Below are 23,816 nucleotides of genomic sequence, written 5' to 3' on the forward strand. Positions count from 1 at the left end.
AGGAACCTATAAAAGCCAATGTTGTTTTTCTCCAGATGAGGAATTCCATTTACAGTTTAAAAACATTTTTCTACTTTAAGCAGAGAATTTTCATCTTTGGAATATACAAGAGATCTGGAAACCCAAATGCAATAAAAAGGAATGTATAATACATGCTTGAGTAAGGAATAATGATTGGCTTGTTATTAAAAAAAACCTAAATAAACAAAAAAAAATCATATTGGCCCTTTTGAGGGGCCATATTGTCGCTATCCAAGGATAAGCATGGGCCTGTCAGAAAATCATTAAAAAGCGAACCAGTACATCTGCTTTATTTGGACAGTGTGATACACTTGTAAGATTTCTTCTTTTCATAATCTGATAGCTTTCATTTCTATGAAGCAACACGAATCCAGGAAATTCTGAGTGATATTAATATTGAATATATGTATGTGCATTTGTGCATGTCATTGCTTCAGTGAATTTAGAAACTTTGTAATTTATTTAAATTGGTGTGTATGTCCTAGAGGCACTTGCTTACCAACATGGTAATAACTTGTTAATGTTTCAAAGGATTTAGCATAATTCTTAATTTAGTTTACCTCTCATATACTAGCTTGTTTTCCTTAATCATAGGATGCTTCTTCAGAGGCAAAATATCATGCCATAGTCATGCATAGCCTGTGTTTGCCTGCCTTTCAACGCTGGGTTGTCCTTGCCAGTGAAAATATTTTTTTTTTTTCATCTGTCCTTTTCTTCACCCTTTCCTTGCTCTCCCCAAGTGATACTTTCTTCTTAATTACAGTTCTTTGAATCCCATTCTTTCGCTGCCCTCAAACTGACGTCTAAGAGTTTTCAGTATGCCCTTGGCTTAAAACTTTATGTTGCTGTTGAAAAAATAATCTGAAAAGCTACAGTAGATATTTTGTCTTAAGTACATGTTTGATTAGCAGTTACTCAGATTGCTGTGATTTATAAAGAATACACAGATCTGTTGAGAAAAATGTCAAGTCACAGACCTTTTCAGAAGCTTATGGTGATCAATCTTCAGGACCTTTTCAGCAAACAGTTTCCCTTGTATTATATCTTAATTATCAAATTGTTATTTTCATGTGAATTAAAATTGCTGATCATTGCTACTAAAATTCATAAAGGTGAAACTTTTTGTGTTGTTGTAAAATTAGCAAACATACTTGATGGAGGGAAAAGAAACTTATTTAGATTACAGTCTATTCAGTCACTGTAGTTGATAAATATATTGGTCTTGGAATCAGAAAAGCTGAATTAGAAACCCTGGATCTATCTTCTCTTTCTCGTCTTGTGTCTCTGCTCAGATCACTAACTCCCATTTCTGTGCACTGGCATTGTAGTCAGGTTTACCAGAGTGCTCTTTGGTACACCTAGCATTGTAGGACATGAAATCTAATTTAGGGCTCAGGGTACTACTGGATATTAGTAATAATGCTAACAAATAAACTATATTAATGGATTTGTTCAGAAACAGGTTGCTTCTAGGAGTTGCCCTAAAAATTGATTCTGGAACTTCTTTTTTGTACTTGGTTTATCAAAGTCCCTAAGTGAACAGCCCTGTTGTATGTAATTTGTTTTGCAGTAGTGTCTCTGGGCCCCAATGAAATATTTCAAGTTCCAGGGAGAAAAAGACAGCCTGCAACCATAAAAAAAATGTAGTCTGTGACTGATATCAACAGGTTAATGAAACAAATAATCAGAGCAGAGATAATAAAATTCATGTCTTCTAATAAACTGGTTATTCTCAGATTGTCTGCTTAGTTATGTCACTCTAAATAAGCAGATGATTTCCAAAGCATATATCAAGTGTTTGACTTTTGGACTATTCCTTTTTGGTTCATGTGCCTTTGTCCTCCTAAACTGATTACTAGGGTAGAGTGAAACAGCAGTAACCTCTTTCTGGATTATTATTGTGACTGTGAGAATTAGTGGAGCGAGACTATTTGGTATAAAAATAAAGGCACTCTAATCAACTTCACATGCAAACAGTATAGAAGAAAATTAATTAAACATTTGTTTATCTTCATTAGACCTTTTCTCAATATGTCAGACCACAAATTCACCTCAAGATTGTTCCATCAGGAGTCAGGCAGAAGTCAGTGATACCTAAAAGATGATTCCTATGTTGAAGAATATTCTTTTCACAGGATCAGTATTTCCTAGCACAGTCCCTCTTGCTGCTGTAGTAGGAGGAACAGAATGTCCCATGATATTCAGAGAAAACTGAGGCTAATTTCTCAACCAGAATATAAATCTGTGCTTTTGATAGTGTTCTGCTGTATGGGAAGAAACATTCCTTGTCAGGATTGCTATCTGTTTTATCCCTTTGAATTAGTTGGCCTGATTTATTTCAAATAACTTAAGAGTGTGCTAAATCATAGAATCATAGAATGGTTAGGGCTGGAAGGGACCTTCAAAGGTCATCTAGTCCAACCCCCCTGCAAGGAACAGGGATATCTCCAACTAGATCAGGTTGCTCAGGGCCTCGTCCAACCTGGCCTTGAACGTCTCCAGGGATGGAGCATCCACCACCTCTCTGGGCAACCTGTTCCAGTGTTCTACAGTTCTCATGGTAAAAATTTTTTTCCTAATATCCAATCTGAATCTACCTCCCTCTATTTTAAAACCATTACCCCTTGTCCTATCACAACTGGCCCTCCTGAACAGCCTCTCCCCATCTTTCTTGTAGGCCCCCTTGAGGTACTGGAAGGCCGCTATAAGGTCACCCCGGAGCCTCCTCTTCTCCAGGCTGAACAGCCCCAACTCTTTCAGCCTGTCCTCATAGGAAAGGTGCTCCAGACCTCTTATCATCTTTGTGGCCCTCCTCTGGACCCTCTCCAACTGGTCCATGTCCTTCTTATGTTGGGGGCTCCAGAACTGGACGCAATACTCCAAGTGAGGTCTCACAAGGGCAGAGTAGAGGGGGAGAATCACCTCCCTCGACCTGCTGGCCACGCTCCTCTTGATGCAGCCCAGGACGCGGTTGGCCTTCTGGGCCGCAAGAGCACATTGCCGGCTCATATTGAGCTTCTCGTCCACCAGTACTCCCAAGTCCTTCTCCTCAGGGCTGCTCTCGATCCATTCTCCGCCCAGTCTGTATTTGTGCCTGGGATTGCCACGACCCAGATGTAGGACCTTGCATTTGGCCTGGTTAAACTTCATGAGGTTGACACGGGCCCACCTCTCCAGCCTGTCGAGGTCCCTCTAGATGGCATCCCTCCCTTCCAACGTGTCGACAGCACCACACAGCTTGGTGTCATCAGTGAACTTGCTGAGGGTGCACTCCATGCCACTGTCCACGTCACCGACAAAGATGTTGAAGAGGGCTGGGCCCAACACGGACCCCTGAGGGACGCCACTCGTGACCGGTCTCCACTTGGACATCGAGCCGTTGACCACCACTCTCTGAGTGCGGCCATTGAGCCAATTCCTTATCCACCGAGTGGTCCATCCATCAAACCCATGCCTCTCTAGAGAGAAGAATGTCATGTGGGACAGTGTCAAAAGCTTTGCACAAGTCCAGGTAGATGATATCTGTTGGTCGACCCTTGTCCACCAATGCTGTCATCCCATCATAAAAGGCCACCAAGTTGGTCAGGCACGATCTGCCTTTGGTGAAGCCATGTTGGCTGTCACCCACCACCTCCTTGCTCTCCATGTGCCTTAGCATGGTTCCCAGGAGAATCTGCTCCATGACCTTGCCAGGCACAGAGGTGAGGCTGACCGGCCTGTAGTTGCCCGGGTCCTCCTTGCTCCCCTTTTTAAAAATGGGGGTTATGTTCCCTCTCTTCCAGTCATCGGGGACCTCGCCAGACCGCCACAACTTCTCAAATACAATGGCCAGTGGCTTGGCAACTTCATCCGCCAGTTCCTTCAGGACCCGCGGATGGATCTCATCAGGTCCCATGGACTTGTGCATGCCAAAATGCCAAAAAAAAATGCCAAAAGGAACATCACAGACGCTTGTGAGATCCTCTTGTAGTCTCCCTCCACAATTTTTCTGTCTTTTCCTTATATTATTAATCCTCCAGAGAACCCTTCCTTTCATATCATGAGATCTCATCTTTGTTATTCAGGAATTTTGTCAAGAGATTGCTATTATCTATCACCTGCCTGCCTCAAGGAATTCTAGTAAATTTGTGAAAATTTCCTCTACATTAGCCTTGTTGGCTTTTTCTTAGAATGTTATCTATTTATCTGTCTATTAATTATGTATATATTTTTATACAGTTTCTACCACTGTGATACAGAAGATATTTACTGCCTTGTATGTCTTCAGTCATTCTAAACCTCAGCATCATGTTTTCTCACTTACCAATCCTCTGATCCTAAAGCTGATTTAAATAATAGGCTATCCATCAGATTTTGAGGTCTATCTACAACTCTTAAATGAGTATCATCCAGTTCTGGTGATCTGTTGCTAATTTTGTTATCTATTCTGAGATCTTTTTAGATGCTGAATTAGTTTCAGGATTTTATCTCCTCCTATATTCAGGAAATGTATGCTTTTAAGTAACCTGATAGCTGAAATATAGGATACCAGTGGAGAGAAATGATATTTCCTCAAATACTAATAGCCTACCAGGAGAAGCAGTTTAAAGACAATAAGCTTTTTTAGATATTGGATAGCAAGTGAAGTTCTGATTGAAAATAGTTGAGGAGATTGTGTCACATAAAGGTAGCCTTCATCCCTTCTACATACATGCAGTGCAAACCAATTTCTTTGTATGCTGCTGCCAGAGAGATTTAGAAGCTGTTGGTGAAGTTTCCAATGTTTTTGCAGAATTATTTCAGTCTTAGGCTGATCATAATAAGATCATGTTCTGTATAAAAGCAGTAGCAAGCAAAACCAAATGCTTGGCTACTACAGCAATTAGTGTAGTGTCAAGCTGAGATCTATAAAGCCAAATTTTTCTCTAGCCAGAGAATCTAGACCCTATTCTTAATAAATTGATTTAATCTATTAAGTTTAAGGGTGCATGTATTTCTAAATTACTACTTGAGCTATTTTCTGGAAGAGGTATGTGTAGCAGAGAAATTAAGCTTCATATGGCAGTTCAATGTGAAATTCTTGAATTTAGTGTTCAGTATATGCGAGTATTTAGTTCAATGAATTTGTTCTTTAACTTGATTGATGCCAATGAACAATCAAGAAATGAACTTGACTCAATATTCCCACTGCTGCTTTCTAAATTAGCTACTGAAATTATAAATGCTGTTAAAATTTGAGAAGAAATTAGTATTGTTTCAGTCATGAAAGAACGAAGCCCATTGAAGGCTCTAGGCTAATAGCGACCACAGTAGGCTTCAGAACCAGATCATTCGTTGTCAGGAAGACAGTAGAACCTGAATCTGAAAGCAACCGTGCAAGATATCTTATCACTATTATTAGCCATATACGAGGTGGGTTTTTTAACACTATCAGCAACAAATTGAACTTTGTTGCATCATAATTTTCTTGTCATATAAACGGAGTGCATTATGTCTGAAAGGTATGTCACTGTGTAACTCTTAAATGAGTATCTAATGAGGAGAAAAAATAAAAGTTCTACTGACAGAATTTGACTTTGTGAAATGTTAAGTACAGCATTCTGTTCTGCATGTAATATAACTACTTCATACCTACTCTTTCTCTTTTTCCTTTTTATTTTTTCGAACATATATACCTTCAGTTTGCAGAAAAATTTCAGGAATTCAAAGAAGCTGCGCGACTAGCAAAGGAAAAATCCCAAGAAAAGATGGAGCTAACAAGTACACCCTCTCAAGTGAGTCATTGCCTGATTCAAGCCTAGTACTTAGTAGTCTGTGCTGCTTACCATATCTTATACACACATGTTATATTAAAAATGAACAGGGTACTTTACAGTTTCCCTGAATCCTCTCAGCAGTCAGCTGGAAGTGTCAAGAAGTCTAAGAATGCATTTAATATACATTGCAGAAGTGTCAAAGGGGCTTGCTTTAATATAAAATTGGCTTTTTGTTTATTCCCATCCCTTTCTTTGAGCTTTCCCCAGGAAATGTTATGAGTAAAGATGGTGAGAAGTTATGTAAGTTAATCTATAGTAATGACCTTTTGTGTTTTTTCTTGTTGTATCTATGAAACTTCAGGCGATGCACTGTAGAGGACTTGATATAAGAATCATTACAACAAAAATTGAAATTAAACCAGCAAACTATTTTTACTTATTTCCTCCTGTTGTAGTATTCACTTGTGAAATGTGTTGAAGATGACAGATTCACATGTGGGTTCTGGAGTTTTATTGCAGTTAGCCATGTTGTAAAAGAAGAGTTGATAAAAGACATCTCAAAACATGAACTGGGTTAATATAGGCCTAACAGGAGGATAAATTAATATAGTCATATTTACATTAGTCATGCCTAAAATTAATTTACTTGAAAATGGATGCATTGAATTTGCTTTGAAAGGAGAAATTGCATGAGGCTTTTAAGCCCCTCCCCTCCAGTGTTTCTGACTGTGTGTGTAGCTATTTGCTTTATTTTAAGCAATAGTGAAGACAAAATGAATTCCTTCTCTTGGAGGATGAAGCAACTTTAAAACTACAGCAAGGGTTCCTGAGCTGAGTAGAATTAATGCAGCTGAATCTTTTTTTTCTGGGGAGTGCATCTTCATTCATTGAATCAGTGCATCTTTTGAGCGCTTTACACTGCAATATGCTTCTGATCTTTGATAGAACAAGGATGACAGGCAGTTTGCAACATGCCATATGAATAGATTTATTGCCACCAGAGAGGTGCATCTGGTGTCCTTCCAAGAGAAGTCAGTGGAAACCACAAGAATACACAATGAACCAACCTCATGTTTTTTTCCCAGTAGGCATTTTGCCCAAGTGCTAGGTTGACTTTTGTTATTAAAGGGAAACCGCTTGCTCTACTGTAACAGGAGAAAAATAAGGCAGTCTTTTTTTTTTTTAATTAGTTTTCTTGACTGTCTCTAAACTTCTGATAATTTCCATTAATAAATACATAGATAATGGAAGTATTGAAGAGATTTATGACTGGGAGGAAGATGGGTGCTTGGTAGTGGGGAGGGAAGGTGGGACCCTAGAGACATTTGAAGGAGCACTTGCTGTCATTTTGATCGTATGCCAAAAAGTGACTGCAAGACATGTAATTCCAGTGTTGCCTTTCTCAATCATTTTACAGCTCTTCTTTCCCTTATGTGTAGTGATTCTTTGCAGAGAGGGAGGGTAAGAGGAAGGAGTGATGTTTTCAGTGGCTAGTCAAGATTTCGTAGGAACTTGGCTTTTTTGGGAAACTTTGACAGGAAAGGCATTGGGAGGTAGTGTGTGAGTAGTGAGCTCTATAACAGTAGCTCAGTGAGCTACAAGTGTCAATCCTTCTGCTGTCTTGGATTTGCAGATAACATTCTGCATTAAATTAACAACAGGTAGGAAGATACTACAAATCAAAACTGGAAAATATACATGTAAAACTGTCCTGGTTTCAGCTGGGACAGAGTTAGTTGTTCTATTTAGCAGCTAGAAGAGCTCTGTATTTTGATTTTAGTCTGGGATTTGTTATGAGAAGAATGTTGATAGCACACGGATGTTCATAGGTGGTACTGAGACCTCAAGGACCTTTCAGCTGCCGTGTTCTTGCCAGTGTGCATGGCAGGGAGGTTGGAACTAGATGATCTTTGAGGTCCCTTCCAACTCTAACCATTCTATGATTCTATGATTCTATGAATTTAGACTTAGGATTGAGGGCTAAATTGGCCAATGGAGTATTCCATATCATGCAGCGTCATGCCCAGTATATAGATGAGGGTTAACCGGAAAGAAGGGCCTTTGCTCTTCCAAGGACTCTCACCACCCTCAGTCTCTCGGAGTGCTCTCTCTCTCTCTCTCGGGATTGCGGTGTCACGACTTATCTGTTTCAGGATCATTAGCCGGGACGGGACAGACCTTGGTCACTAGGTGGTGATCAATTATACTGTGCATCACTTGGTTGTATATATTATTATTATTATACACACACATATATATTCATATGTTGCTATTATTATTATTATATTGTTCTAATCTAAACCCATGAGTCTTTCCCTTTTCCCCTTTAATTCTCTTCCCTATCCCCTGGAGGTGGGGGAGGATGAGCTAGTGGCTGTGTGCTGTTTAGTTGCTGGCCAGGCTAAACCATGACAAAAACTTACATAAAATGTGTTATATTTCTCTTGGTACTGCGATAAAAAAAAATCATAGAATCATAGAATGGTTAGGGCTGGAAGGGACCTTCAAAGGTCATCTAGTCCAACCCCCCTGCAAGGAACAGGGATATCTCCAACTAGATCAGGTTGCTCAGGGCCTCGTCCAACCTGGCCTTGAACGTCTCCAGGGATGGAGCATCCACCACCTCTCTGGGCAACCTGTTCCAGTGTTCTACAACTCTCATGGTAAAAATTTTTTCCTAATATCCAATCTGAATCTACCTCCCTCTATTTTAAAACCATTACCCCTTGTCCTATCACAACAGGCCCTCCTGAACAGCCTCTCCCCATCTTTCCTGTAGGCCCCCTTGAGGTACTGGAAGGCCGCTATAAGGTCACCCCGGAGCCTCCTCTTCTCCAGGCTGAACAGCCCCAACTCTTTCAGCCTGTCCTCATAGGAAAGGTGCTCCATCCCTCTTATCATCTTTGTGGCCCTCCTCTGGACCCTCTCCAACTGGTCCATGTCCTTCTTATGTTGGGGGCTCCAGAACTGGACGCAATACTCCAAGTGAGGTCTCACAAGGGCAGAGTAGAGGGGGAGAATCACCTCCCTCGACCTGCTGGCCACGCTCCTCTTGATGCAGCCCAGGATGCGGTTGGCCTTCTGGGCCGCAAGAGCACATTGCCGGCTCATATTGAGCTTCTCGTCCACCAGTACTCCCAAGTCCTTCTCCTCAGGGCTGCTCTCGATCCATTCTCCGCCCAGTCTGTATTTGTGCCTGGGATTGCCACGACCCAGATGTAGGACCTTGCATTTGGCCTGGTTAAACTTCATGAGGTTGGTACGGGCCCACCTCTCCAGCCTGTCGAGGTCCCTCTGGATGGCATCCCTCCCTTCCAGCGTGTCGACAGCACCACACAGCTTGGTGTCATCGGTGAACTTGCTGAGGGTGCACTCCATGCCACTGTCCACGTCACCGACAAAGATGTTGAAGAGGGCTGGGCCCAACACGAACCCCTGAGGGACGCCACTTGTGACCGGTCTCCACTTGGACATCGAGCCATTGACCACCACTCTCTGAGTGTGGCCATTGAGCCAATTCCTTATCCACCGAGTGGTCCATCCATCAAACCCATGCCTCTCTAGTTTAGAGAGAAGAATGTCGTGCCCTTATTCTTTACCAGTTAATTAAATAATCAGATATGGTACATTGTCCACCCTCTCTGATATACAATTCCAGAAGATAAAAAGAGAAAAAATACATGTGCTTTTTTCTGCACTCAGTATGTCCCTACAAGTTGACTCTTTATTAAAATATCTCCACAGCTTGTGTAACAAACCCCTGCATAAGATATTTACTGTTCAGCATTGTTTGATGTAACCCTGCAAATATTACTGGTATGTGTGAGTTTCAATTCTGAATGTCCTGCAAAAACTTGTGAAACTGAGGAGAAATAGAAAACAAGAGAAAAGAATAGAAATATAGCATAAATAGAATATGTATTTATAGTTCGAGCCCTTCCTAGGGTTAGCCATGATAAATTTTAAGAACAATCTTGTATAAGTCTGCGGAGAAGGGATTTGGAGATGTTCCTGAGACGACTCAATATGAGTTAGCTGCAAGAAGTCTCGTTTATTGCGCAGTTCTTATTGCTTATATAGACAGTATTTGCCAATAATCCTGAGACCACACCTTTTCTACACCATTATTGGATGATACATATGCTTGTCATATTTAACAGTTTATTTCAAACAGACACCCGCCTAGCGAAGCTCTGCTCTAAGCAAACACTACTCCCTTATCATACTGCATAGTTTTCTTATCCTTAACTTCAAGGGCATTCTGCCCTTGAGGCCTAACTTTAGAGCTCCAGTCCTTATTTACACAGGGTTTTCTTCGTGCAGTCTCTTCAAAGATCTGCACTCCAACAACTCCCCCTTTCTTTTCTTGCACGAAGAAAACCCTGCACACAAGGCTGGCAACCCCAGTTACTGGCATGTTGTTTTGGTACAGCCTTGCAAAGCAGTTTCTAGCATACTACTTCCCTTTCTGGGGGCTTTACTATTTCCACTATATCCAAGATTCCGCTGAGCAGGAGGGTGTCAGTCGGCAGGGTCATCGCAGAGAAGGGAGGCAGGCACGGCACCTTCAGGGCATCCCCTGTTTATCCACACAGTCTGCTCTGCAGCCTCTTTCCGCTCCGCTCTGAGCCATCCCTTTTACACCCTCAGCAGAGTCTATGACAAAGGTACTGACACGGCGTTGCCGCACGCGTGGCCAGTGCGTGCAACAAGGCTGCCAGGTATGTGCTCTGCTGGCCAACAGCGGATTTTTAAGTTGTAACATATTTCTCCTAGCTTCCTTTTTCAAAGTTACGTGCTCACAACTAAGTCCAGTTTGTAATTCTTTGTCATTAATTCGGTACCAGTTAATTTTTCTCCTTCCAGTAGCCCCCTTCTGATTGGAAAAAACACACAAAGCGTATATACAGGCATATATACAAGCAACTTTCACACACGTAATATACTAAATCATAATAAACATAAAGACAGTTTACATATCAATATACAATCTTCTATTACAATTCTTTTGAACCATTTTTCTCATTCTGCGTCTCTGTCATCCTTGTTTGATCTGTCAAATTTTGGATCCCTCTTTCTCTATCTCACTTCACTGGAATTTTACACATTTACACAATTTACACATGGCTTTTTTCATGCAGTCTAGTAGTAATTGTTCTAAGATTTGAGTGATGACATTTGCTTGTTTTTCTGACCAGCAAGCTAAGTTTTCAATTTGTTTCAATGCCTGGGCTGCCGCTGCTCCAGGTGCAATTATAGATGCAAAAATTCGCGCTGTTACAGACCACAGCCACACTTCATAAAAATACCGGGGGTAACTCCTTGGCAGCATCGCCATTCCACAACAGCAAAATTTGCTGGCCTCGATCAAACGACGACCGGGCACCACAAGCGCCGAGGCTAATTTTCCGATTAGACTGTAATCCAATTTTTCCCAGGCCTGATCCGCAATATCTGTCTACCTTAAGCACAAAACTTTTGTATTGATTATTAGTTGGGGACACGTCTGTCCAGCTGCCATCTTTGAAGACGTTATAGGGAAAATGCCATCCCAAGATTTGAGCAGCTTGGCTTTGGAGGCTTGCTATGCTGGTGTACTTGTCGCTAAAAACAACACATGTTTGTGTAACGTGGTTGTTGCTGGCACTACCTACAAATTTTTATCCTAATAAATTTAACTCTTGTGGGAAATATACGTAAGACTGCCCCCTTTTTTTTTTTTTTTTAATCAAGCATTTGTTTTAATGTTAAATGAATTCATTCCATAACAGCTTGTCCCGTAGGTGAATGAGGGATACTGGTAGTGTGAGTCACTCCCCAGTCCTGTAAAAGGCACCATACTGGATCACTGTCTGTCCCGATTTTCTTTGGTACTCCCATGGTTTTCTTCAGTGTGAGCAGTAGCAACAACAAAGGCAGAAAACATATCAACAGTTACATGCACATATTTAGATCGATTAAATGATGGAATATAAGTAATATCAGTTTGCCATAATTCATTGGCACATAAACTTTTTGGATTTACTCCTGCTGGAGTATTTGAAGGCACAATATGTTGACGGTCAGGGCAGGCGTGTACAATCTGCCGAGCTTGATCTGCTGTCTGACCTGACAGAGAGCATCATTGTCGTGGGTTATGTTGAACCGCCCCACACACAGCCGGTCACTCCCCCTCCCCCACCCCCAGGAATGAGGGAGAGAATTAAAGGAGAAACGTGAAACCCGTGGGTTGAGATAAGAGTGATTTAGTACAGATGATTTAATACAATGTAGGTGCTCACCACCCCTCGTATGCGAAGCCCGTCTCGTCCCGAAAACTGCAAATCCCGGACGAACGCGAGGCCCCGAAATAGAGAGGGGCAGAGAGGGAGAGAAAGAGAGAGAGAGAGAAAGAAAAAAAAACAGCAGAGCAACAGCGCAGCAAGCGCAAAAGAGCAAAAGTGCAAAAAGAGCAAAAGCCCTTCTTCCCGGCTGACCCTCGCTTTTATACTGGGCATGACGCTGCATGATATGGAATACTAATTGGCCAGTTTGGCCCTCAGTCTTAAGTTCCACACAAATGACAAGGGGAATCGTGTCCCCCTTGTCCCAGCTATGCTCCCCCCTTATCCTGCCGTGTTTCTGTACTCCGCACACTGAAAAGTCCTTGGAGTTTCACTTCCAACCACAAACATCAGCTTGCTATCAACATTCTTCTCAGAGTGAGCCTCTGAGTGAAACCAAAACATGGAGCTCTTCTGGCTGTTAAAAAAAAAAAACTCTGTCCCAGCTAAAACTGGGACAGTATCCACCCCTTATTCCATACCATGCACGTCATGCTCAAACCTTACATATATACTATTCCCTTAGCCATGGGTCATCCCTCCAAAATGTGTCTTCATCTGTTACAGCAGTCTCTCAGGGCAGGAAAGATGACGTGGAACTCGCTCAGTCGGTAGAACGGATGACATGTAGTCTTTGTTGCGTGTGGCGCCTGGAGCTCGTAGTTGGTGTATCTGGCCGCTGTCTGCAGGTTGAGAATGTTGATCTTGAAGAAGTTGCTGGTTGTTTGGAATCAGTTCTGATTCTGACAAAGTTCATTCTTCATTAACCTGGATGATTCTTAATATAATGACATTAGTACAATGTGACAACCATAGTGATGATGGTATGCAGGGACAGGGTTATTCAGCAATTAATATCACACAATTCAATTCATTTTATCATCTATTTTCACCCAACATCAAATCCCCTTGAGGTACACATCGGACTTCCCCGTCCTTCTGCATCACCCACCAAGTACACCCAGGTCCCTGAGCAAAAGCAATCCCACGAATGGGTTTACCTTTACCCGAGGCAGGAATAACCCAAACTGTCTTCCCGAGTATATTCCTCATGTGCACTACAGGGACTTTGTCTCCTTCTACAGTACGTAGAAGTTCTGATTGCGCAGGACCAGCTCGATTGGCAGATCCTCTAGTGTTAACTAACCAGGTGGCTTTTGCTAAATGCGTATCCCAATGTTTGAAGGTTCCACCACCCATTGCTTTCAGTGTGGTTTTTAGCAATCCATTATATCGTTCAATCTTCCCAGAAGCTGGTGCATGATAGGGGATGTGATATACCCACTCGATGCCATGCTCTTTGGCCCAGGTGTCTATAAGATTGTTATGGAAATGAGTCCCGTTGTCCGACTCAATTCTTTCTGGGGTGCCATGCCGCCACAAGACTTGCTTTTCAAGGCCCAAGATCGTGTTCCGGGCGGTGGCATGGGGCACAGCATAGGTTTCCAGCCATCCAGTGGTCGCTTCCACCATTGTAAGCACATAACGCTTGCCACTGCGAGTTTGTGGAAGTGTGACATAGTCAATTTGCCAAGCCTCTCCATATTGATATTTCGACCAACGCCCTCCATACCAAAGAGGTTTCAACCGCTTGGCTTGCTTGATTGCAGCACACGTTTCACATTCATGGATCACCTCTGCAATGGTGTCCATAGTTAGGTCCACCCCTCGATCACGAGCCCATTTGTATGTGGCGTCCCTTCCTTGATGGCCTGAGGCATCATGGGCCAAATGAGCTAGAAATTTTTCACCTTTATATTGCCAGTCCAGATCCACCTGAGCCACTTTAATCTTGGCGGCCTGATCCACCTGTTGATTGTTTTCATGTTCTTCTGTGGCCCGACTCTTGGGTACATGGGCATCTACATGTCGTACTTTCACAATCAGCTTCTCTACTCGAGCAGCAATGTCTTTCCACAACGGGGCAGCCCAGATGGGTTTACCTCTGCGTTGCCAGCTGCTCTGCTTCCATTGCCGTAGCCATCCCCACAGGGCATTTGCTACCATCCAAGAGTCGGTATAGAGATAGAGCATTGGCCACTTTTCTCGTTCAGCGATGTCTAAAGCCAGTTGGATGGCTTTCACCTCTGCGAACTGGCTTGATTCGCCTTCTCCTTCGGTAGCTTCTGCGACCTGTCGAGTAGGACTCCATACAGCAGCTTTCCATTTTCGATGTTTTCCTACAAGGCGACAGGACCCGTCGGTAAACAGAGCGTATTTCTTCTCATTGTCTGATAGTTCATTATAAGGTGGAGCCTCCTCAGCACGTGTCACCTCCTCCTCCTCTGGTGACATTCCAAAGTCTTTACCTTCAGCCCAGTTAGTGATCACTTCCAAAATTCCTGGGCGATTGAGGTTTCCTATCCGAGCTCTTTGTGTGATCAGCGCGATCCACTTGCTCCATGTGGCATCAGTTGCGTGGTGTGTAGACGGGACGCTCCCTTTGAACATCCAGCCGAGCACTGGCAATCGAGGTGCCAGGAGCAACTGTGCTTCTGTACCAATCACTTCAGAAGCAGCTCGGACTCCTTCATATGCTGCCAATATCTCTTTTTCAGTTGGAGTATAGTTGGTTTCGGATCCTTTGTATCCTCGACTCCAAAACCCAAGAGGTCGACCTCGCGTCTCCCCTGGCGCTTTTTGCCAGAGACTCCAGGTGGGACCATTCTCCCTGGCTGCGGTGTAGAGCACGTTTTTGACATCTTGTCCTGTCCGGACTGGTCCCAGGGCTACCGCATGGACTATTTCTTGTTTAATTTGTTCAAAGGCTTGTTTTTGCTCTGGGCCCCATTCAAAATTATTCCTCTTTCGGGTTATTTGGTAGAGGGGTTTTACAATCTGGCTGTAGTCAGGAATATGCATTCGCCAGAAACCCACAATGCCTAAGAAAGCTTGTGCTTCCTTTTTGTTGGTTGGTGGGGACATAGCTGTTATTTTATTAATCACGTCCATCGGAATCTGACGACGCCCATCTTGCCATTTTATTCCCAAAAACTGAATCTCCTGGGCAGGTCCCTTGACTTTACTGTTTTATGGCAAAGCCTGCTTTCAGAAGGATTTGGATTATCTTTTCACCTTTCTCAAAAACTTCTTCTGCTGTGTTGCCCCATACAATGATGTCATCAATGTATTGCAAATGTTCTGGGGCATCACCCTGTTCCAGTGTGGTCTGTATCAGTCCATGGCAAATAGTGGGGCTGTGTTTCCACCCCTGGGGCAGTCGATTCCAGGTATACTGGATGCCCCTCCAAGTGAAAGCAAACTGTGGCCTGCATTCCGGTGCCAAAGGAATTGAGAAAAACGCATTAGCGATATCAATTGTAGCGTACCACCTGGCTGCCTTTGACTCCAGTTCATACTGAAGTTCCAGCATATCTGGCACGGCAGCACTCAATGGTGGTGTAACTTCATTCAAGCCACAATAGTCTACCGTCAGCCTCCACTCGCCATTGGACTTACGTACAGGCCATATAGGGCTGTTAAAAGGGGAGCGGGTCTTTGTGATGACTCCTTGACTCTCCAGTTGACGAATCAACTTATGGATAGGAATTAGAGAGTCTCGGTTGGTACGATATTGCCGTCGGTGCACTGTTGTATTAGCAATTGGCACCTGCTGTTCTTCGACCCTCAGTAACCCCACAGCAGAAGGGTCCGTTGAGAGACCAGGCAAAGTAGACAGCTGCCTGCCTTCTTCTGTCTCTACTGCAGCTATGCCAAAAGCCCACCGATACCCTTTTGGGTCTTTGAAATACCCTCTCTTAAGATAATCTATGCCAAGGATGCACGGTGCTTCTGGGCCAGTTACAATAGGGTGTTTTTGCCACTGCTGTCCAGTTAGGCTCACTTCAGCCTCTAACACAGTCAGTTGTTGAGACCCCCCTGTCACTCCAGAAATAGAGATGGATTCTGCCCCTCTGAAGTTCGATGGTATCAAAGTGCATTGGGCACCAGTATCCACTAAAGCCTTATACTTTCTAGGGTATGATGTGCCAGGCCACCGAATCCACACAGTCCAGTACACTCGATTATCCCTCTCCTCCACCTGGCTGGAGGCAGGGCCCCTCTAATGCCTGTTATCATATTCATCAGAGGAATCAGCAGGATTGGAGTCAGGATGGCTAGGAGGATCAGCCCTCCCATTTTGACTAGTGGACTGCTCACTGTAGACTGGGGCAACAGCTGTCCTGGAGGAATTGGAGAAAGTTCTATTCCTGTTGGTTCTTCCTCCCAACTGGCGTAGCCTGGCCTCTAAAGCGGAGGTGGGTTTTCCATCCCACCTTCTCATGTCTTCTCCATGATCACGGAGGTAGAACCATAGCTCACCCCGTGATCTGTACCGTCTCTCTTGTCTCTCTCGAGGAGGGTAACGCCTGGTTCTGACAGCTGAAATTCTAGAACGTTCGGGTGGTGGGAAATCTACTTTTTCTCTTAATTCTCGGACCTCTTCAGACAGCTTTTCCACAGCCGCAACACAGGTTCGTATAGAAGTGTTATCATCATATCGTCGGAGGTAGGTGACCAGATTACCTACGGATAGTGGTGCTTCATCGTCCCCGAAGTCCATTATTGCCAATGAGGTGGAATATGCTGCTGGCGCACTCCGTATAATCTTCTGCCACATTGGTCGTGTGCACCGGATGTCATCTGGATCTTCGAGTCTTGGTCCGCTTCTCGAGTCAAGATAAATCAACTCTCGCACAGCCAGTTCTCTCAGATACTGAATAGCTTTTTCTATGTTAGTCCACTTGCTTACATTACATGGCACCTCGTCCTTGTAGGGGTACCTTTCCTTTATGGCTGCCAGGAGTCATCTCCAGAGGCTGCGGACTTGTGTCTGCCTTCCAATTGCTTTATCAATGCCTCCATCCATGGCAAGGGCTCCCAGCTGCCTAGCTTCACTACCATCTAACTCCAGACTATTGGCTCCCATGTCCCAGCATCTGAGCAACCAAGAGACAATGGGCTCACCTTTAAGGCGGCCATAATCTTTTCGAATATCTCGCAGCTCGCTCATTTTAAGAGATCTGGTGGTTATCCTCTCATCTATGATGTCACTCCTCCTCCATTGAGATTTCCTCTGGGGCGAAACAGAACGCTCCCGCTTCATTTCTCGTGATGGCCCTGGTCGCTCTTCATCATCATCCTCTCCTCTGCGTTCTGACTTTCGCACACATTTCCTTGGTTTCTCTTCCTCCAATCGTTGTGATGGCCCCGGTGGTTCTTCTTTGTCTGGTTGCTCTGATGGTCCTGGTTGCTCTTCCTCATTTGGTTGTTGTGATGGCCCTGATTCCTCTTCTTCGTCGTCTAACTTTTGTATACATTTTCTTTTCCTTACGGGGGCAACTGATAACGTTGTAGTCTGAGTAGCTATAGTGCTTGTCATGGGAGTTGAGATGGCAAGCACAATAACCCGAGAAATAAATTGATATACACCCCTAAATGGCCGATTGATTTTGAATATATAGATAATTAAACATATATTCAGGAGACCTTGCAGGACAATCAAACCGGTTAAATTATTCCAATGATGTTCGGCATTATCAAAATCAACATAAGCTTTTGTGAATGAAAAGTCACCGGTATAATTGGCGATGATATCCGCCAGGTGACGCTCAAAATTAATAAACGAGTTCCACATCACCATCCCCCTCTGCACCACCGAATACAAAGACTGAGCCGGTCCCAGCACCGATGATCTTATCAGAGTTACACCGTACAGTACGGCAAAACCCTTTGTCATGGTTTGATGTGGAGGGGGAGGTGGTTCTGGTGGCAGGAGAGGGGTTTTGGTCCCTGTGACCTCCCCGGTCTTGGAACCAGGTTAGGCTTAGTTCTGGCCACCAGATCAGACTCCCATCCCCCTCGGGATTGAGCCAATAGGACGCCTCTGCGAATTGCCCTATTTAAGTCAGGACAAAGGAACCGGAAAAGGTGCTTCGCCCAGGATCAAGCAGAGAAGGGAGGAGGGCACTGCCCCCGCTCCCTGGCTCCCAGCTGGGCAGCTGCAGGCGTCGGGCCGGCGCCGCCCACGGAGAATGGTGGCGGCGGAGCCAGCTGGGGAACTCGGGGGCACCCCACTCCCAGGGTGCCCACTGGGCTGAGTTCACCTGGAGAGGACTGAGACCTGAGAGAAACAGCTGCATTGACAGCAGGTCAGTGAGGATGGAGCGGGAGGAGGTGTGCCGGAGCCGAGTTTCCCCTGCGGCTGATGGTGAGATAGCAGGCGGCCCCCTTGCAACCAGGACGGCCTCGGTGGAGCAGAGACCCACTCGCAGCCCGTGGGGAGAAGATGCCTGAGCCTGAGGATGGTCGTGTTGGGGTGCACGACACAGCAGAGAGGCATCTGGAGTCTGCATGACGACCCACGCCGGAGCGAGTGGCTACAGCTCCCTAAGTACCCGAGACTGTGGTAAAGCCCACACCGGAGCAATCTGTGGGGAAGGATTGTTTCCAGTGGGCTGGACTCACGTTGGAGAAGTTTGTGGATTTTTCCTCGTGGGTAGGGGATCCACTGGAGCAGGGGAAAAGGGTGTAAGGACTCCTTCTCCTTTAAGAAAGAAGCAGCAGTAACAGCACGGAATGAACTGACCTGCACTCCCCCAGTCCCTGCCCCCTGTGCTGCTGGGGGGAGGAGGTAGAGCCGGGAGGAAAAGGAAAGGGGGGGGAAGGTGTCGGTTTTAAGATCTGGTTTTGTTAAAAAAAAAAAACTCTGTCCCAGCTAAAACTGGGATGATCTACCACCAACTGACAAACTGTAGGACTATTCATCATTCCTTGAAGCAGTACAATCCAATGACATTGTTGCGTGGGTCGTTCATTGTTAAGCACTGGAACTGAAAAGGCAAATCTAGGACAATCATTAGGGTGCAAATAAATAAAAAAGTAAAAAGATGAAATAACCCAATCTTTTAAATCAATCACCATCAAATGCTAACATTCTGGAATCATAGTAGGATTTGGTACACCCAGTTGTAATGCACCCATTGGTGAAATGATTGCATTAATAGCTCTTTAATCTTTTAACATAAATCTCCATTTTCTGATTTCTTTGGGATAACAAATATTGGAGTATTCTATGGGCTAGTGGAGAGAATCATATGTCCTAATTTGAGCTGTTCATTGACTAATTTTTGAGCTCACTCCAGCCGCTCACCTTTTAATGGCCACTGATCGACCCAGACCGGCTTGCCAGTCAACCAGTCCTGCTTGAGTCGGGGCTGGACATCAGTGACGTGTGCTAAAAATTTGAGGTTAGCCTCACATTCCAGTGATTCAACAAAGCCCGACCTCATAATGTATATGAGACATCAAAAACATATGGTTTCAAAATAGCTTGTTTGTTACCTGGGCCTACTACTAACAAGGTCTGTGCACTCTGCTGTGGGATCTGTGTTCCACCTACTCCGATCACAGCTGCCAGGGCTTGTATCAGAGGCCGAGAGGGCGGCCAGTCAGGATTTTTCACTATAGATACATCAGCCCCTGTGTCAACTAGGCCAGAAAAGCCTTCCCATCAATGATTACTGTTAAAGGAGGCTGTGCAGCTGTGACTGTCTGTGTCCAAAATTTCTTTGTGATAGCAGAGTGAACTTTATCATTGTTATACAGGCAGCTTTTATAGATTATTACTCTAGCTACGATGTGTCCACGCGCCCCTCACCCAGCTGTGATTGGTTACAAACAATAGTGCACGCACCTATTTTAACTTTACTATTGGCTATGCCTAAAAAGGAGCTATTTTTCACCTGCTAAACTAAACATCATTTTCTCACACACTATATCATCTTCCCATACTCCCCATGTCAACTTCTCACACTCCCTGCACCAGCTGTTCACACTCCCTTTTCTTTCTCATCCTCTTTATCGGTGTTTCCCAACTTCAGAAAAGAGCACAGGCTTAAATCATCAAGGTCAAACCCCAACTGTAACTGCGTATGATTCCACAATTCCCCTTTTTTGTTTTTCTATGACCATTACTTGATGAACCGTACTCTGTACCGTCTACTGGGAGCATGACAATAGGCAAGGGGTGATTATTACTGTGCATAAAAGAACTACTAGCAATATAATGCCTGCTTTAAGCTGTAGCATTAATTTGTTTTGCAAGCCAACAACCCAACTTATTCAGTGTAGTTAACGCCTGTGCCACTCCAACTCCTGGTGCAAATATTGAAGCTGCAATGATTTTAGCTGGTTCCCAAAATTCTGCTCTGGAATCACACTAGCTATCATAAGCATGCGTGCTGCACCTATTCCGGGTGTGTCTATGACTTAGGTTCATGGTGGTGTTAGGGAAATACATTCTTAAAGTCCCTATAGTACATGGATCATCCCTTATATGCAAAGGAATACCCTGCTAAGCTCTATTATAGCCCTGCAGAAGCAGTTACTAGCATTTTGGTGTTTTTTTGTTTGTTTGTTTGTTTGCTTGGCTTTTTTCCTCAGAATCAATTACCCTTGGGAGTATAAACAATCCTAATTTTGTGGTGGATGATTGCCCCAGCAATAGTGCACATAATCCTTGTGATATAAGACCAAAGACACCAGTAGGAATTAAATGCACCAACGTGTCAGTGATTACTGTTGACCAAAACATTTAGCTGCCAATATCTCTGCTTTATAGTGTTCCCAGCCCACATTCTGACACGCCTTTACTAAATCTGCAATCGTTTTTGCCCGATTTCTGATAAGATCAAGAGCTCGTTGGCAGTCTGTGTTAGCATTTTCAATGGCTAACTGGAATACCAACACATCTGCAGTAGCCGGATTTTCTGTTTATCTCTGAACTGCCATTTGTAGCTGATCAAGGAAATGCTCATAAGGTTCCTGTGCTCCCTGCCGAATGGAAGCAGAGGAAGCCTCCCCTGTCCCAAAAATCAGGGACACGTCTTAATGCTCTCTTAGCCAATTCAGTCAGTTGTTGGAAAGCCACTTGCTGTAACCCTGCCTGTGCCTGATTTTGACATGTGTGACATTTTATTCATCCCAAAATATTTAGCTCTCGATTTAAGAAATTTAACACCTATAACACTTTAGCTATTGTTTCATTGGGAGATTTCCCCATCATTCCCCCTTCTTGTTTTAAAAGCATATTCTCCAAAGTACCATGTGCGTATTCTATGATCGGTTGCTCAGTAGGATTGTAAGGAATACCAGTAACATGCTCAATACCTTATGATGACAAAAATACATATGTCTGATAAGAAGTGTATGCCAAAGTTCCTGCGAGCGTAAACCACGAGGATTAACACCATTCACTGGTGGCATAATCATATTCTAACAGCTAGTACACAATTGTACGATTGAGCGGGCTTGCTCTCTTGTTATACCAAATTGTCACCTAATAGCATTAGCATTCTGATGGTAGAAGTCATGCAAGATGTTTGCCTGCATGAGCGAGTTTGGTACAAGAGCTGCACTCGTGAGAGGCTCAGCTCGCCTGTTCCCTTCTGCTATAGGCCCTGGAAGCGCGGTGTGCGCTCGCAGATGTGCAATGGAATATGCATGTTTACGGTTTTGCAACACTGATATTAATTGTTGAAATTGCTGGAACAGAAGAGGATTAGTTATTTCCCGCAATGCCGATCGAGACGATCCAAGTTAAGATGTGCTGTCTCTTGGTACAACCTGGGCCCCGGGCCTCAGCCAGGCGGGGGGGCGGGGCCAAGCGGCCGCTCTCCAGGCGCGGCCGGCGGGTGGGGGGGCAGCAGCGGCGAGGGGGGAGGGGCAGCGGCGGCGGAGGGTCAGCCCTCCCTCGCCTCAGCCGGGCGGGGGGGGGGGCGGGGTGGCGACGACTACCCGGCAGCCCTGTGCCGGCCCCCCCCTTGTTGTTGTTGCTGCTGTTGTTGTTGCCGCAGCTCCGGCTGCTCACGCTCCGTAACCGCCGCCGACCCCTCCCGCCGAGGGGACCATCAGCTGCAAACGAACCGGCGCAGCGGGGCCCGCAGCGCGTCTCCGTCCCCTCCAGCCGCAGCGGGCTCCGCACGCGAGCGGCAGCGCCGAGGCAAACGCCGCGCCCGCGGTCCCGGCCGGCGGCAGCAGCAGCGGCGTTCCCGGGGCGCCGCCGGGCGCGGTGGGCTGCGCGGCGCGGGAGTGCCGGTGTACCGACTTCGTTGGAAGAGGGCGAAAGAAATAGGTCTGTCTTTCGTTCGGGGCCCTGGATCAAAAGGATTCGATGATGACTTTTCCAGGCCGGCAGCATCCCCACGGGTGGCTGCACGCCAAAGTTTAACGTCTATAGTGTCCCAAGTCCTTGTCATGTATATATTTGAAGAGTTTGCCTCCGGTGCATGGGCTGATACCCAAACCAGGAGTACCGGGAGTTTTATCAAGTCAGAACTGTTAATAGCGCTGGTTTCTCTAGCACTTTGTCAACACTTTAACTACAGACTTATGTTCTGTTAAAGCCATGCTTCCCATTGTTCCCAGTCGCTTACCTCCTCCTGTTGAGGCAGTTGTCGCTTATTTTTTTTTCTTCAGTCGCTTACTTCTTCTTTCCTTTGGTTCCTAATTCTTCGTGTTTCCCGATAATATCTTTTGCATATCCCACTGCAATCAGGGGGGCTAATATCTTTTTCCAAGTTTTAATCCACGCTCCTCTAAGAAGCTTCTCACCAATTGCGACAATGGATCCCGCAGATCGTCCAGCTTTCCCCTATAGGCCACCTGTATGTAGATCTGCCCGGCTTTCCCAGATGGGCCGCCTGAATGTGGATCCCGCGGATCATCCGGCTTTCCTCTATAGGCCGCCTGAATGTAGATCCGCCTGGCTTTCCCCTATAGGCCGCCTGAAGTCGCCTTCCCTTCTCCGCTAAAATAACACTCGTTCAAAACAAGCAATAGATGTCCTGAGCGAAACGATAGTGAGTCCAGCTCATTCTTCCTGTCCCTGTTTGGGCGCCAAATTGCGGAGAAGGGATTTGGAGAAGTACTGAGACGACTCAATATGAGTTAGCTGCAAGAAGTCTCGTTTATTGCGCAGTTCTTATTGCTTATATAGACAGTATTTGCCAATAATCCTGAGACCACACCTTTTCTACACCATTATTGGATGATACATACGCTTGTCATATTTAACAGCTTATTTCAAAGATACCCGCCTAGCGAAGCTCTGCTCTAAGCAAACACTACTCCCTTATCATACTGCATAGTTTTCTTATCCTTAACTTCAAGGGCATTCTGCCCTTGAGGCCTAACTTTCAAGCTCCAGTCCTTATTTACACAGGATTTTCTTCGTGCAGTCTCTTCAAAGATCTGCACTCCAACATAAGTCCACTGAAGTTAGGCTGTTTCTCTAAGGTGTTATGAGCTTTAGCAAAGCATTGGTACTATTTGGCTAGATATTTTCACCAGAAAACTGTCTCAATGGCCAGGAAGTAGTAGCTCCATGCCAAGTATTTTTTTTGATATGCTGCTTCATCTGATGGCATGAATTCTTTGGCTATTGTTTTTGTTGTTGTTGCTTTTGGTTTTATTGTGAAACACGTAGTAGAAAGAAGACAATACATAGCCCAATTTGCAATTACATAATAGCAGGAGTTCCTTTTTCCCTAAGCTATCCTGCTGCTAAATTTAAACTCTGCACTCTTACTGTTTCTTTAATAGTGCCTGTTCTTCCCCTATTTAGCAGCAGCCTTTGCTTTAATTTCCCAGAATATCAGGTGATACATAAAATCACCATTTACATTGACTGTAAAAAGAACTTAACTTGTCCAGAGAAGGAAAATGGCCTGGGCCA

At 44.7% G+C, this 23,816-nt stretch overlaps 1 protein-coding gene across 1 annotated transcript in view; it reads left to right on the forward strand.

The window, feature by feature from the left end:
• Positions 1 to 23,816, forward strand: part of LOC104375664 (homer scaffold protein 1) — a 166,409-nt gene that overhangs the window by 14,911 nt on the left and 127,682 nt on the right. Inside the window, exon 3 of the mRNA XM_086630194.1 lies at positions 5,682 to 5,774. Within this exon, the coding sequence (XP_086486320.1) occupies positions 5,682 to 5,774 (93 nt within the window). The remainder of the gene's footprint in view (positions 1 to 5,681; positions 5,775 to 23,816) is intronic.

This window comes from Tauraco erythrolophus, chromosome W (assembly GCF_009769465.1).
Source record: "Tauraco erythrolophus isolate bTauEry1 chromosome W, bTauEry1.pri, whole genome shotgun sequence".
Taxonomy (NCBI): Eukaryota; Metazoa; Chordata; class Aves; order Musophagiformes; family Musophagidae; genus Tauraco; species Tauraco erythrolophus.